We start from the raw sequence: 15,394 nt of genomic DNA on the forward strand, positions 1-15,394 counted from the left end.
TTCTACACTTTCGTTTCATTCAATTATGATTCAACGTGAAAGGCACTCATCACTGGGTTTGGTTTTGGGGAGACACAAATGGGTGTCTACACCTATGTTTAAGAACAAGAAGAGGATTAACTCCTCTTCCTGCTATAATTGTCCCAGCTCTGCAGAGTGGGGAAAACAGAGTGGAAAAATGGAGAAGGATTTTACAATCAAAGCCTTGCTGCAATGCTCAGAAGAGAAAATATGCTACTGCCAACTGGTGTCGACGCTCAACATCAGCCACGGGGTCGGAATCTGAAGAAGAATACAGGAGAAAATCCAGGCGAACCACACTTACAGCCATCTCAGGGGAAAACGGAGTTCCTAACGGGGAGGTAAGGTCTGAAAGGGCCGTTAGTCAAAATCAAGGCACAGAGGGTCAACTCCCATTGCCAGGTAATCAATCCACCTGTCCTATTTATAGCTTATTTTCCAACCCAGAGTCTTTCCATCGCTTTTTTGACTTGGACTTGCTACGACTCAATGACCCCCTATTGCAAGTAAACCTTTACCGTACACGTTAGCTGCCTCGAGCCTCGAATTCCTGGAACAGAACTCAGGGCTGTCTCCTCGTCTCCAAGGATTCAAATAAAATCATTGATGATCTTATTGATTTCTCTCCCTCCTCAGCTTCAAATTTCCGCTCAGCTATTTCCCCAACCACCCGTAGTTATGACACCCCTTTTAAACTCCCTGTTATGCTCTTTTATTCTCTGGTTTATAATGCTTCTCCCCCGTTTAATCCGGTCAATAACCCCACCACCAATTTACTTTATTCTCACCTTCTATTTTCAGCCCAACCACCAACTGCCATGTCCTTTTCCAAGTTGCCCACCTCAAATCTGGAAATTGAGGATGATTATCAAGTACATTTAGTCCCCACAGATAGAGTATATACAAAGAACCCTCTCTTGGACCCCTTTAAACCAAAGAATATTTTGGTTGACCCTATTATTAGAAGTATTGAATTTTCCTTCCCCCTAGTCATGGTCAACAAGGAAGAACTAGAAACCTACCGTGCCTCCCAAGCAAAGGGTTCTCCTTCATATGTCTCTCTGAATTCCCTCATAGCAACAACTACAACGGATTGCAAGCCTTATTCCCAGAATGTGGGCTCCTCTAACCCCGCCCATAACTGGCCTAAACTGAAAGGACCGGCTCACGGCTCATCCTCTAGCTCTTCAAAATTCTCCCTAGCCAACTTTTCAACAGAGAACCCTCCAAATTCCCCAACCTCTGTTGAGTCCTTCAACACAGCTCCATCCTCGATTGCTTCAGAGGATTTGGAAGACGCCCTTAAAATAAGCAATCTGGAGATTCACCCCAGCGACCCTTCCTCGGATTTTGAACAAGAGTTCTACTCGCATGATCAAAGAAAGAGGCTGTTTAAGAGAAGGAAGGGAAGGAGATTCACATAGAAGGGAGCAAGAAAGAAAAGATGGGGAAAAGGAGTGGAGAAAGACCTGGCTAAGGAGGAAGAGCAGACATCTGGAGGAGATAGCATGGATAGGAAAGGAAGTGCGGAGAAAAGAGGTCTGACTCTTCGCCAAGAGAGCAACAAGAAGTTCAGGTTTGGATGGAGTGGGGAGGATGATATTTGGGAAAAGATGCAAGAGGCGGAGGAGAAGAACAAGCTGCCTGTGAGACTTCAAGTTTTGAAGATCTCGGTGTGGGAGGATACAGTGAGCTCGGAGGACGAAGTCACGAGCAAGCCTGCTCAGGGGACGTTTGCTGATGGCGCGGCTGGCCCACAGCCTCATGAGGAAAAATGAGTGTCCTGAGTTGGAATTGTAGGGGAATGAACGACGGAGATTCCCCAATTTTCCCTATGATCTCGTCTTTAGCGGCTAGATTTAATGTTGATTTTATTTTTATTAGTGAATCCAAATGTTCTGTTAGCTCGTTAATCCCCTTTTTTGGTAAACAAGGTTATGGTGGGTTTACGGGTGTAGATGCTTGTAACAACAAAGGAGGTCTGTTTCTTTGTTGGTCGGATAGGGTCCAGGTTAGAGTAGTCGTAGATTTAACCAATGTTATCCTTTGTAATATTACGTTAGTAGGAGATGTTTCTTATTACTTGGCCTGTGTGTACGGGTGCCCCTCCCTCTCGCAAAGGATGTCAGTCTGGAATGCCATTAGCGAACTGATGCATGTCTATAGGGGTAGCTGGATAATGATAGGTGATATCAACCAACTGGAATCCCCCGATCAGAAATTGGGGGGTAATGACTTTATCCTAGGGGCTAGTGACTTCAATTATTGGATAATAGAACATAATCTGGCTAAAATCCACTCGATTGGGTTAAAATACACTTGGTGTAATAATCGAACTCAGGACCCAATTTACGAGCAATTAGATAGAGCCTACGCTAATAATGATTGTATGTTCTTATTTCCAAATGCTAGAGTGTGGAATCTCCCAATCATGTTCTCGGACCACTCACCTATCATTCTAGAAGTCAGCCCCTCTTTGGGAAGAAGGAAAAGCCCTTACAAAATGGAAGCCTGGTGCTTAAGGCTCCCAGAAGTCCATGAGCTAATAACCTCTTCTTGGGCCAAACAAGTCCAAGGCTCCCACCTTTTTCAAGCCCAAAGAAAATTTAAGAACTGCCTAATGGATCTAAAAAACTGGTGCCTAAATAAAAAGAAAACATACCTACAATATGATTGGAAATGCATAAAAGACGAGTTGCAAGACCTACAATCCGAGGACAAGCTCTTGGAACTTGAAAACTTGGGAGATGAGATTTCGCAAAGGAAAGCAAAAGAGGAGAAGGCTACTGTACAATGGTGGTATTGGAGACAACGGGCTAAATCAAAATGGGACGCTTTTGGTGATCAATCAACCTCCTTTTTCTACAAGAGTGTGAAAGCTAGATCACTTAAGGCGGAGATACGTACTATACAGAATGAGGAGGGGGTGTGGATCTCGGATCAAGGAGAAATTCGTAACCTCTTCAAAACGTACTTCACTAAGTTGTTTGATGGACCTTGCTTAACCCAGGCCCAAGCCCAAGACAGATTGGACATTAGTGAAGAGTGGCTGGCAGACTTACCAATGTTGAATGAGGCCCATCACAGCTGGCTTAACAAACCTTTCTCTGCTGAAGAAATTCGTGTTGCAACCTTTGCTCCACACCCTTTAAAATCACCGGGCCCGGATGGTACGCCTCCGATGTTTATCCAAGAAAACTGGAGTATAGTGAAACAGGACATCATTCAAGGAGTCCAGCATTTTTTCTCTTCTGGCTATATGTTAAAGGAGTTAAATAGGACATATATCACTTTGATCCCGAAATTCCAGCACGCAAAAAAGGTGGATGAATTCAGACCTATCAGCTTGTGTAACTCGTTATATAAGGTGATCTCGAAATGCCTGGTTAACAGGCTCAAGGTGATACTTCCGGAGCTAGTAGGGGATTTTCAGAATGCTTTTATCCCGGGAAGACTAATGAGTGATAATTGCTTTATCGCCCACGAAATTCTGAATAGGGTCAAGTCTAGAAGAAGGAGTAGTCGATTTGAGGGTATACTAAAGATTGATCTAAGCAAAGCGTATGATAGAGTAAGTTGGACCTTTATTGAGAAAATTCTCCAACAAATGAACTTCCCCCTCACTTGGAGAAGCTGGATTATGCAGTGTATAACCACAGTCAATTATGCCATTCTAATTAATGGGGAGCCAACTCCCTTCTTCTCTCCAAAAGTGGGCTTGAGACAGGGAGATCCCCTCTCCCCCTATCTTTTCATTTTGGTCATGGAGGTTCTTTCAAGGAAACTACTTGCTCTCCAATCAAGTAATGCACTTCAAGGAATTAAAGTAGCTCGCTCTGCACCAGCTATTAAGCACCTTTTCTTTGCTGACGATGCGCTCTTCTGCTTCAAAGCCACACCATCATCCTGCAGACTTATCAAGCAAGTTTTGGATAACTTCTGCTCCATCTCTGGAGAGGTGGTAAACCTGAACAAGTCTTCTATCCTATTTAGCCCAAATACTCCCTCTAGATTTGTAAAACTTATGAGGAAGCCAATTGGGGTAAGGAGCTCGAAAGAACTAGGAACCTATCTGGGTTGTCCGATGGACATAGATGGCAGAAGTGCACCCAAATTTTCCACTATCCTTGACAGAATCCAACAGAAGATCACCTCCTGGAAATTTTCATTCTTGTCTCCATCAGGCAAACTCCTTCTCATCAAAAGCATTCTGGTAGCTATAGCTCATCATGTTCTATCCATCTTTTGGTGCCCGCAGGTCATTATCAAAAAAATCAATTCCACCATCAACAAATTCTGGTGGAGCCCAAGTGATAAGAAAAGAGGCATGTGTTGGAGGAGAAGGGAAGTCCTAAATTTACATAAATCTGATGGTGGGTTAGGGATGAGAGACATGAGAGCTGTAAATGTTGCTCTACTAATGAAGAATGGTTGGAGACTATACAGAAACCCCCACCTCCTGGCTAGTAAGATCTTTAGAGCTAGATATGGAGCAGATCCGATAACATTGGGCTATTCCAACAAGTCTATCCAAAAAGGCTCATGGGCAGCAAAAAGCATGATCAGAGTTATTCACTCCTTAAAGGGAGGGTTCGGACGAAGAATAGGCAATGGAGCATCAACTTTTATCCTACAAGACTGTTGAGCAGATAAGGATCGGGTGAACCTCCTACCATCAGCCTCAATCCAACAGAATGCAGTAGTGGCAGATTTAATATCTTCTGAAAGGAGATGGAATGCGAGTATAATCTGGAACAATTTTGACAAGAACTCAGCACATAGCATCCTAGACACTCACATCCCAGACCAAAGCCAAGAAGATGAGTTCTTCTGGAAACAAGATAAGCATGGCGAGTTCTAATCAGGATACTGGACGCATATAGAGCAAGCAAGTCCGAGATTAACGAACCCAATCAGGAACAATTTCTGGAGGAATCTATGGAAGCTTCACATCCAGCCCAACCTGAAATGGTTTGTCTGGAGAATCGCTCAAAATATCATACCAACAAGCGATGTGCTAAGAAAAAGAGGAGTGATGATACAGCAGACCTGCTCTTTGTGCAGAAAGGAACAAGAGGATGCCAATCACCTGTTCAGATTCTGCGAAATCAGCAGGAGAGTTTGGGCTGCCTCTACACTGGGAATTGTTTCGTCTAACCCGTGTTTTTTATCTTGCAGGGAGTGGGTAGCTAATTTCATCAATTTCTTTTGTCAACAGCGCAACGAGGAAGCAAAGTTCAGCATCATCACATTTATTTCAACCTTATGGTCAATCTGTAATCACAAAAATGATATCATTTTTAAGGGTGTGAGTGTCAATCCAGTTGCTATACTGGAAAGAGCACAGGTACACATCCAAAGATGGGAAGCAGCAGAGATGATAAATCAATCCTCTTCTCAGAAACACGTAAGAAGCTTGACTACAGCCAAAATGCCAGTAATTTGGAGCTCGGGCAAACCTACGAGACATCCTTATCTTACTATCCTGGTTGATGCGGCTTGGAAGAAAGATTTTCTCCCTCATACAGGGGAATGGCAAGCAGCAACAGCATGGAGCGCGACTGACAATCAAGGCAATTCCTATCAGGGAGCTACAAGAACCTTCTCTAACTCTCCAACTCAGGAAGAAGCGATAGCAATCCTCACAGCTATTAAGGAGGCTCCATCTCAATATCACAATCTAATTATCAAAACGGATGCCTCGGTGGTAGTTGAGAATTTGCGGCACCAGACAGGAAAGATTTTGGAGGAACTTAAAAGTATCACCCAAGACATTAAGCGTCAGGCGTCAAAGAGAGACTTTCTAGTGTGTATCAAGGTAGATAGACGTTCTGTTCAGAAAGCCCATGACTTAGCCATTAAATGTAGAAAATATGGTTAATATCCCCTTTTCTGGGCTGTTCCCTAGTTGTAACCATTGTCAAAAAAAAAATAAATAAATAAATAAATAAATTGTTTATGTTTTTTATTCGAAGAAAAACACTTTATATTCTCAATTTTTTTTTTTTTTGCATATTTGAAATAAACCCACAGTCACAACTTTCTTCGTCCCTCAAGCTTTCAGCTTTTCACCCCCTTCTTGCTCTCTCCACTGAAGCCCCCGTCCACCGCAGTCCGCAGCCTATCTCCATCGCAACAGCCCGTACCAGCGATTGATACCTCTTGGCCTCCATCTTCAACGGCTTCCTCCTTTTAGTTAGGGTTACGGTTAGTTCAGGTCCTTCTCCTTTCCATTATCAACAAGAATATGAGCTACGTAAAGTTAGGGTTTCAATTCCCCCTTTCAAATCTTATTGATAATTTCTTAATTTGATGTTGAATTTGCCAATTAAAATGTTTAATTTCACTATTATCATACTGAAATTTGCATGCATCTGAATTGGTCAAAGTATTTAGACGAGTTTGGGATTTTTTTTTTTTTTTTATTCTTTTTTTCGATTATCGCGGGTAGGTAAAGAGGGGTGTTTGTAGGGAAGGGGGTATTTGCAGGGCAGGAGTGTGTGTAGGGGTGTGGGTGCAGCTGCTGCCCTGCAAAGGCAAGGCCTCTGCTACGTGCCCTACCAAAGCAAGGGTGCAACTGTCTGCCCTTGCAAGGCTACTGCTGCCTTTTGAAGCTAAGGTGGCTACTGCATATATTATCTTTTTAGATTAGAGAATGAGCATGTAAATAATGTCGACAATTAGAGCAGTTAAATAGGTATCATTGACTTAGTGATGGGCTGAGCTGATTGTGTCGCATAAGTATAGCCCGATAATTATTCATTCTAATATTGAAAATTAGTATGGGGTTAATGGGGGTTGGGAGATGGGGAAACGAGCTCCTAGTATTAATAACAGCTACGACTTTCAGGACATGATACAGACTTGAAGTTATAACTTGTGATCATTGCTCTGATGTCCATGACTTTTAATCTTTAGCTATGAATTTTTGCATTTTAGCTATGATCTAACTATTACTAGCAATTTAGCTATGAATTTTTTTAGTTTCCTCAAGTACAAGTGAAGATTAAAGCACCGAGATTTCTCTCCTTCATTGAGGTGTATTTTTTAATCTTTGAATTTCAATTTTTTAGACTGGGTGATATTACTTCAATTTGCACCCTTCTTGCTTGGCACACCCTTGGTTAAGTGATGATTTCTCTTCCTCCAATCGTCTTGATCGTAACTCTGAGGTAACTTCTTACTTGCTTTTCTAAATTTCAGGTTTTCCTCCTGGATTATCATGTGGTGGAGACTTATTTCCCCAAAATAATAATAATATCCGGATTATTTGGTGACTGAAATGATATTAAATTTGTTTTACATGGGTTTTCTTTGTCTTTTTTAAAAAATTATTTACTGATGAATTAGATTATGTACTTCTATTAAGTTTTTCTTATAATTTTGGCTGATTTTGGCTAAATTATAAATTTGAGAGATTTGAGATTTTGAATTTCTGATTTACATAAACATAGAGTTGCAAGTCGTTTATTGCAATTAAAGTTGAAATCGGAATTATAATTGGAGTTCTAGCCTGAATTATGACTATTTCTTGCTTAATTGTGGATTCATGGTGCTCTTTGCTTCATTAAAGAGCTTATGTGTTTATTATTTCCCAAAATCATCTGGAATTTTATGTTGATGCCAGAATGTTAAGAATACAAAATATGGACAGAATTGAAAAAAGATTGAGGAATTCTTTCTGTTTTCTCATTTGTGATGTTATATTAACCATTATGATTGTCCTCTATAAATGTCTTATATCTTTGCATTTATTTATATGTTCTATTTCAATGCTACATCTCTTCTGAGACCAGGACCCTTTATCATTAATTTGGCTTGCATGTTGCATACCTTGTTCCAACACCGTACGAATGGTGTTTCCTACTCAAGATCGAGAAGCTTCTGGTCTAGTAATGTTGGCAAGTCCAAGAAGCAAAAGGGCTTCAGTGTTGTGCACTATTGATTAGTGTTGTGTTCTACTCAATTTATATCATAATCATTTTCAGATAACTTTAGCTGAAAAGCATTTCCTCATAAAAATGTAGTTTGTAGAATAAAATTAGGACACCGACTTATAAAAAAAATGTTAGAGCATTGAAGGCGCGACAATGTATGTATCCAAGGTCTACTACTCTTAAGGCTAGTAGGTACTTTGAAATTATCCTAGCCTAAATCTTCTTGTGTGATATGCTATTCTGAATATTTCCCTTTATATTTTGTTTCATTCAAGTGGTTTTGTCCAAATAAGGTTTCATTTTCAGGGTATAGCTGCTTGGAAGGCAGGAGCCACTACTTTCAAGATGGAGGTCTTAATCATACTTAGGCTCTGTACTGGAACAGTAAGGTAAAATATTTGCACCTTTTATGGAGGTCAACCATTCATTATATTGTATAATTTTTTAACTCCAAAGAGGTTTTATTAATTGTAATTGGTTGGTAGGTGAATAGTGATTTTTTTGTACCTAAGCATTTCGTTGCTAGTGGGTCTTGACACCTATTTCCCTGCTAAATGGTTTTAACATAATGAATATACTAGTGTTGAAATACATAGCTTGTGATGTAGCCATTTCTTACCGAAAAAACTGCACTGCATTTGGATCATTATCAGCAATTTTTCAAATGTTTGATTAAATAGTTAATAAGTTTTCTAGGCTTAGAGGCCCGACATGGGTATGATTTTTTCTCAATTTTTTGTCATCGTTAATTGGCTATATACATTGGGCCTACTCTAATTCTACATGATTGTGAGATTGTGCACATCGATCGCGTGGCTTGCTATTGGCTTTAAACTTGTTTCAATTCATCTGATATGCTACTGTCTGGGAATGTCGAAAGTAATTTTTTTGCAGTTTAACCTTGCATTGTCATGAGCTGTTAAAATCTGAAGTCGTATGCCATGATGATGGCCTTTAACAATGATTTAATCAAATATTTTGCTCCTGTACTCTGCAGGATCAGGGGGAAACTCAAGAGGATGAAAGTGCTAGCTTCAAACACGAAAGAAATTTTTCGTGTTGCTTCTAGTTAAGCTGTTCAATCCCAGTTTGTGGACACGAAAATAGTCTTAAAACACCAAAAAAAAACAACACTTAGATCAAGGGTTGCAAGGGGGAGATTCAACGCAAAGAAAAATCCAATTAGGAATGGATTTGGATATGATGTAGATGACACAACAATAGATTGGAACACCTGTCGACCAACATCAAGATAGAGTAGCATAACAATCTAAGAGGAAGGTCTATATCAGACTTCCAAACTGAGATTAGGCAAGTAATAGGCAAGACTACTACATAAAAAAAATACACCAGTATATCATTTCACAGTAAGGAAGGGGAGGAGGTTGAGATTAGAAATGGTGTCCAAACTTAGATAGGGTAGAGTAAGGCAATGGTGTTATGCTGTTGTTACTGATGTCAGTTGCTTATACTGTTGTTTGTTGCTGCTACTACTGTCTGCTGCTGCTATTTTCTACGACTACCAATGTTTGCTGCTACTGCTGTCATCTGGTATTAATGGCTGCTGGTACTGGTTAGCTGTTGTTTTCGCTAGCTAGCTGCGGCTATGTGCTATTATTACTATTGTTTGTTGCATCCGCGCTGATTGTATATTTGTATAGAAATTGGAGGTCTAAAGAGACTTAAGTTCACTTCTTTTCATTTTGATTATTAGATTGTTTAGCCAATAAAAAAATTGGTGTTTATGGATGTTTTTTTTTTTTTTTGTAAGAAGTATGAAATAAATTATTTCAATTCAAATTATTTTATTTTATATGTTAATTTCACATTCCTTGTTATACATATTAATATTATTTTTATATTTCAATAATAATAATAATAATAATAATAAATAATAATAATAATAATAATAATAATAATAATTATTATTATTATTATTATTACTGTTATAATAATAATAATAATAATAATAATAATAATAATAATAATAATAATAATAATAATAATAATAATAATAAATGTTACCTATTAACTAATAAGGTGCTACATTAGTTTGCAAAAAGTGATACATAATGTCAAGTAAAGTGCTACTAATTGTTAAAAGATGATTGAAAAATGTTACCTAATAACCGACAAAGTGCTACATTAGTTCTAAAAAGTGTTACACAATGTCGATTAAAGTTATACCATATGATTAAAAAATGTTACTAAGGATAAATATGTGTTACATAAGAAATAAAAGGTAACACTTTAAAAATGATACAAATAATATAAAAAGTGTTACATAAGAGGGTTTATAGTACCACTTTTGAAAGTGTTACCATACGTTACCCAAAGTGTTACATAACACCTTAGGTAACATGGGCGGAAGTATCACCCAATAAAGTATTACCTATTGTCTATAGTAACATTTTTACCACCTTATGTAACACTTATTGGGTGTTACTTGAGGCTAGTTTTGTACTAGTGGAAATTAGGGTTAAAAATGAATTTAGACGGAAAAGCGGACTGAAAATTCCCGCGTCACGGCAACAATCCACCGTGTCACGGGAAACTTTTCCGTCTGACGGTGGGGTTCCCCGTGACACGGGAAACCTGCTGTGACACGGGAATTTCCGTGTCCTTTCCGCGTAAATCCTTAACGTGTTTTCTCCCCCGTTCACTAAATATTTCCCGCGTCACAAAAAATGTGCACCGTGTCACGGGAACGTTTCCCGTCTGACGGTGGGATTTCCCGTGTCACGGTACACTTTGCCGTGACGCGGTATACTTTTTTAGGGTTTTTATCATTTTAGGGTTCCGTGTGTTCCCTCGGCACATTTTTTCTATAAATACCCCCTCATTTCTGATGTACGGGGCATCAATTAATTCTCTAGTTTTTTCTCTCTTCTATGCTCTAGCCTAAACACTAGCCTACCCTTCTTCTTTCAAAATTCCTTCTTCAAGTAATCCAAGGAGTCCATATTTTACTCGTGGTTCTGTCCTTAAGCCAAGGCGTGAAAGGTAGAACTGTTTGAGGGTTTGGCCCCAAATCAATTCTATTTAATTTAATTTAATTTAATTATTGTCTTATTATTATTTCCTTGAAGTTACTAACTCGTTTATTATTTTGTAGTTGCAAACAAACAGAATCAAACTAAGAATTATGTTCCTTTTATTTCTATTATTTTTCTAACGATTTTATATTGTTGGAATTATGGTTAAATTGCTTCCAATATTAATGTTTGTTCTATTATTATTTATGATCACCATATTGCATGTTTAAAGGGAATATGTAATTGAAAATCACGCCTAATAAGATAATTTGGACGACCGGTTTAGGTTCCTTTTTAATCTTATTGTTTAATCAAGTGATCATAATATTTTAGAATTATGTGTTGCATTAATATTAAACCAATTTAGCTTAATAATAGATTGGAGCAAATTGAATCTCTGTTTGTATGCCTTTGAAATCGCAGGAATCATTTTTCACTATAAGAATCGAGTAGAGGCCAATACGGGCGAATGTGACTCCATGACTCACTTCGTACCATCATCTCCGATCCTCTTTTCATGGTTCCGAACCATATGGAGTTAATATCGAATCCGGAGTCACCTTCAAGCATACGAAGAGGGGCATGGATTATGAATGGGGTGTGACCTTCACGGGTCAATCGTTGTTTCCTTCGTTGTCCCTTTATCGTGGTTGCCTTTTATAATCCGTGAACGGTTTACAAGTTCCTTAAAAACTTGTTGGCGGCTCCCTACTTTCCTTGTCCCTAATCGTATATGTCAATTCTCACTTCTTATGAGTGCCAAGCATATTCACAACATGCTCTAACGTAGGCGCACTTCGAACGACGCCTACACTACTAAGAAAATTAAAAAGTGTAGTGTTACCAAAGATAATTTATTACAAATGTTCTTCAAATATTAAAAAATAAAAAAATAAAAAATAAAAAATAAAATCATAAAATTGAATGTTATATTGAAAAAAAAAAACCAAAAATCGGATGTCATTTACAAAATAGATTGTAGCCATGTGGCAGCGTAGTATTTTTCTTAACACTTGATGAGAAAAACTTTTTTTGCCGTTATAAACTTATAATCTATTCTATTAATTATTACTAAAATATAACGTTGCTGACATCATCACTATCCACACGTCACACTCATAATAAAATTTCCCGCCTTAATCCAAGGATGATGACATCTTTATTTTTTTTTATTTTTTATTTTTTATTTTTTATTTTTTATATAGAGCTATCATATTTAACAATTTTGAAAATTAAAATATAGAAGCTTTTACATTACAACTACAACCTATTAATTCATCCTACAAAAAAAAAAAAAAAAAAAAAAAAAAAAAAAAAATTGCAAATAGCAAACTAATAAATGGGCTCCTATATTAAAATATGTATTAGACCACGTTGAACAGGTATTATATCTTAATTTTGATGAAAATTTAAAATTTTAAAATTACAAATATTTTTGTACAAGATAATTCATATTAATATTTCTAACCTAGTATCAAGAAGACAACAGTAGGTATGGCGACAACGCTGGTGGTTGTGGCGCGATAGCAATGACGTTAAATGGTTAGGCAAGTAATTTGAGTGATTAAGGGCCTGTTCTCATTGACTGAACTCAGTTGAACTGAACTGAACTAAGCTAAACTGAAATAAATATTTTATAAGAGAAGGAAATTCGGAGTTGAGCTGAGCTGAACTGAATTGAATTGAATTTCAACATAAGAGAACAGACCCTAAGTGCTGTCGATATGTTTCACATAACAGTTACAAAAGCAAGTACAAGTGAAAAAAAAAAATTATTACTCTGTATCATACATTGCGACTTAATTTCTATTTTAGAAGTCCTAAGTTTCATTATTGGAGAGATAATTATGTAGTAAATTTTTTACTCTAGGAATGTGGAGATACACGAAGCTGTATGCAAAGACATTGACTTGATTGAGTAATAATATGCTGTGTGCTTGCTTTGTGTCAAAAAAAAAAGGAATGAGTTGGTCATGGGACACATAGCGAGAGATCATGCATGGCCTTGTTGCTTAAGTAATATACTAAGTGCACACTGCATAGATTACTCCAACAAACACTTGAACCTAGAAGTAAACTCTAAACTAGTTCAATGTGGTGATAAAATAGCAGACTCGAAATAATCCTAATTGCCAGATTCCTATGGTTCTCAAATCTAGATCCTGGAATCAATCACCGTCTTTCCCTTCAAGGTTAGAACAAAAAATTAATTCTGAAACACGACTTGGTTACTAAGTAGAAGTACTACGGCAAGGTCAAAGATATAAATATTGCATATTATCATCAAAAGAATTAGACAATAAAATTGAAAGACATGGCAAGAACTGCAAAACCAGTTCCAAACAAAACTCTCAGCAAATGGGTTCATCTGGTATACTGATAACTGAACATCTAAACACAATTCTAGCACTTAGGAACACCTCATAACATACTGACATGCCGAAAAGAGATGTTACATGTAATTAACACTCTAGTCAAAGAGTGAGAAACCCATATCCTCATCCTCACTTTCCTCCTTCTCTGGCTTCTTCTCTTCCTTAGGTGCCTCTGCGGCAGCTGCTCCACCTGAGGGAGCTGCTGCAGCTGCTCCTCCACCGACAACTGCGGCAGCAACAGCTCCACCAATGATCACCTGGACCAAATCAAAAAAAGAATCGAGCTATGTCAGACAACAGCCAGAGCTGAATCACAACTCTAAACAAGGGAAACACAAACACAAGATACATTAGGGGTCACATCATGTTGTTCAGTTATCCTATGTAATCTCATTTACTAACCTTGTTTAAAATCTCAAAATTACATTACATTATTTAGCTATGATACTAAGACTTCAATCATCCATGTTTGACACCAAACTATGGAACGATTAATTTCAATATGGACCAAAAACAAGTAATAATTTTCATAATTGGACAAGCAAAACACCTCTCACTATAAATACATTCATGTACCAATGCATATGCCGATATGCGTACAACTTCAATTACGATACACAGGCAACTCCTATAAACTTATCACAATGAATGATCAGGTTGATCATTAGACTAGCTAGCGATCAACAAGACACTCCTTGACTAATCATGTTCATTCGGATCGAACTGTACAGGGTCTTCAGGACAATTAAATTCGAGTCATATAGCATCTCCATCGATTAAGACATGATCAAGTTATTATCAGATTAATATATGATCAGTAGACTAGCTAGCGATCAAACAATACACTCCTTAACTAATCATGTTCATTCGGATCGAACCGTACAGGGTCTTCAGGACAATCAAACTCGGGTTATATAGCATCTCCGTGACTCCGTCGATTAAGATATGATCAAGTCATTATCAGATCAGTTTATGATCGTTTAAATTTATACTTCAAAATTTATGATCCCTAAATTATATTTCAGATTAGTTTTCGTTACTTGAGTTAAGTTGGTTCAAATTCAGATCAGATTCATTCATACCAAAGCCAATTCAAGTCACTACGAATTCACATCATCATCAAACTTCGGATCAAGTTCTAATCAAGTTCGAATCAATCCAATTACCAAAATTCAAATTCAAATCCAATTCAATTTCACAAATCAAACTAAAAAATAAAAACTACGAATTTATATAAATTCAGACTCCAATTCTCCAACCAACAACAAAAGAAAAAAATCCAATCATAAACAATCAACTCATAAACAATTATTCAAAACCCTAAATTAAATCACAAAATCTAAGAAATCATTAGAATCCGACAAACCTGAGCAACAGCAGAGGAAGGGGTGATGTAATTGAAAGAGGATTGAACAGCGCCGGAATCACCGGAACTAAGGGCGGTTTGAACGAGTTTCCTCTGAAGATCGAAGGTGGAATCGGCGGCGGCTTCAAGGTCGCCGGAGTGTTGCTTGGCGGACCAACTGTCGCCGGATTTCTTGCAAACGAAGGTGTATACTCCCATTGTCGATTGATTTGCGAAGATAATTTAGGAGAGAGAAAAGTGAGATGGAAGTAAGATTAGATTTTGAATTACGGCTTTCGAGGAAGGAGGAGAGAGATTTTATGAGCAGACTTTTATATGTAGTGGAATAAAACCCTAGATTGGTTGATTTTTACGGAGTAATTAATTGACTTTTAACTTTTTTTACGGAGTAGTTTTTTTTTTTTTCTTTCTTTCTTTTTGGGTGTGTGTTTGACTGTTTGTAAGATGTTAGGGCTTTGAAGTTTAGCCCAATTTAGTTTTATGTTTCATTGACTATGTATACATCACGATTAGCCCAATTTAGTTTAACCCAATTAGGAAAAAGAGGTCGATGGATATAAACAAGATTTCAAGGTACAATTTTGCACCCTTTAGTGGTTGTAGCCATGAACCCATGAGGTGGCCTTGCTTGATTCATCGAACTTTAAAGCGTGGTGTAGT

The 15,394-nt window shown here is 37.8% G+C and overlaps 2 protein-coding genes and 1 long non-coding RNA gene across 5 annotated transcripts; 2 read left to right on the plus strand and 1 right to left on the minus strand.

The window, feature by feature from the left end:
• Nucleotides 1-1,795: 1,795 nt before the first annotated feature.
• Nucleotides 1,796-5,902, plus strand: LOC145640390 (uncharacterized). The gene is made up of 2 exons (XM_081691678.1): nt 1,796-4,611; nt 5,200-5,902. The coding sequence occupies exons 1-2, from the start codon at nt 1,796-1,798 to the stop codon at nt 5,900-5,902; spliced, it is 3,519 nt and encodes a 1,172-aa protein (XP_081547804.1).
• Nucleotides 5,903-6,041: 139 nt separating this feature from the next.
• On the plus strand, nt 6,042-9,771 carry LOC145637999 (uncharacterized). Of its 3 annotated transcripts, none has more exons than XR_014114578.1 (4): nt 6,042-6,238; nt 7,095-7,193; nt 8,265-8,347; nt 8,956-9,771. It is a non-coding gene; the product is annotated as an uncharacterized LOC145637999 (long non-coding RNA). The 3 variants fall into 3 exon arrangements; XR_014114579.1 differs by having other exon boundaries at nt 6,042-6,228; XR_014114577.1 differs by having other exon boundaries at nt 7,095-8,347.
• Nucleotides 9,772-13,235: 3,464 nt separating this feature from the next.
• LOC145639117 (large ribosomal subunit protein P3-like) lies at nt 13,236-15,025 on the minus strand. The gene is made up of 2 exons (XM_081690279.1): nt 14,735-15,025; nt 13,236-13,625 (listed from the first exon to the last, which is right to left on the minus strand). The coding sequence occupies exons 1-2, from the start codon at nt 14,930-14,932 to the stop codon at nt 13,464-13,466; spliced, it is 360 nt and encodes a 119-aa protein (XP_081546405.1). The 5' UTR covers nt 14,933-15,025; the 3' UTR covers nt 13,236-13,463.
• Between the last annotated feature and the right edge of the window lie 369 nt (nt 15,026-15,394).

The sequence above is a fragment of the Chenopodium album genome, chromosome 7 (genome assembly GCF_948465745.1).
Source record: "Chenopodium album chromosome 7, dcCheAlbu1.1, whole genome shotgun sequence".
Taxonomy (NCBI): Eukaryota; Viridiplantae; Streptophyta; class Magnoliopsida; order Caryophyllales; family Amaranthaceae; genus Chenopodium; species Chenopodium album.

Excerpts from the sequence above, each read along its gene's own strand:
- LOC145640390 (XM_081691678.1), top strand. The coding sequence starts at position 1,796 with ATGAGTGTCCTGAGTTGGAATTGTAGGGGAATGAACGACGGAGATTCC. Across the intron at positions 4,612-5,199 it reads ATTCACTCCTTAAAGGGAGG|GGAGTGGGTAGCTAATTTCA; the intron begins GTTCGGACGAAG and ends TTTATCTTGCAG.
- LOC145639117 (XM_081690279.1), bottom strand. The coding sequence starts at position 14,932 with ATGGGAGTATACACCTTCGTTTGCAAGAAATCCGGCGACAGTTGGTCC. Across the intron at positions 13,626-14,734 it reads CTTCCTCTGCTGTTGCTCAG|GTGATCATTGGTGGAGCTGT; the intron begins GTTTGTCGGATT and ends GATTTGGTCCAG.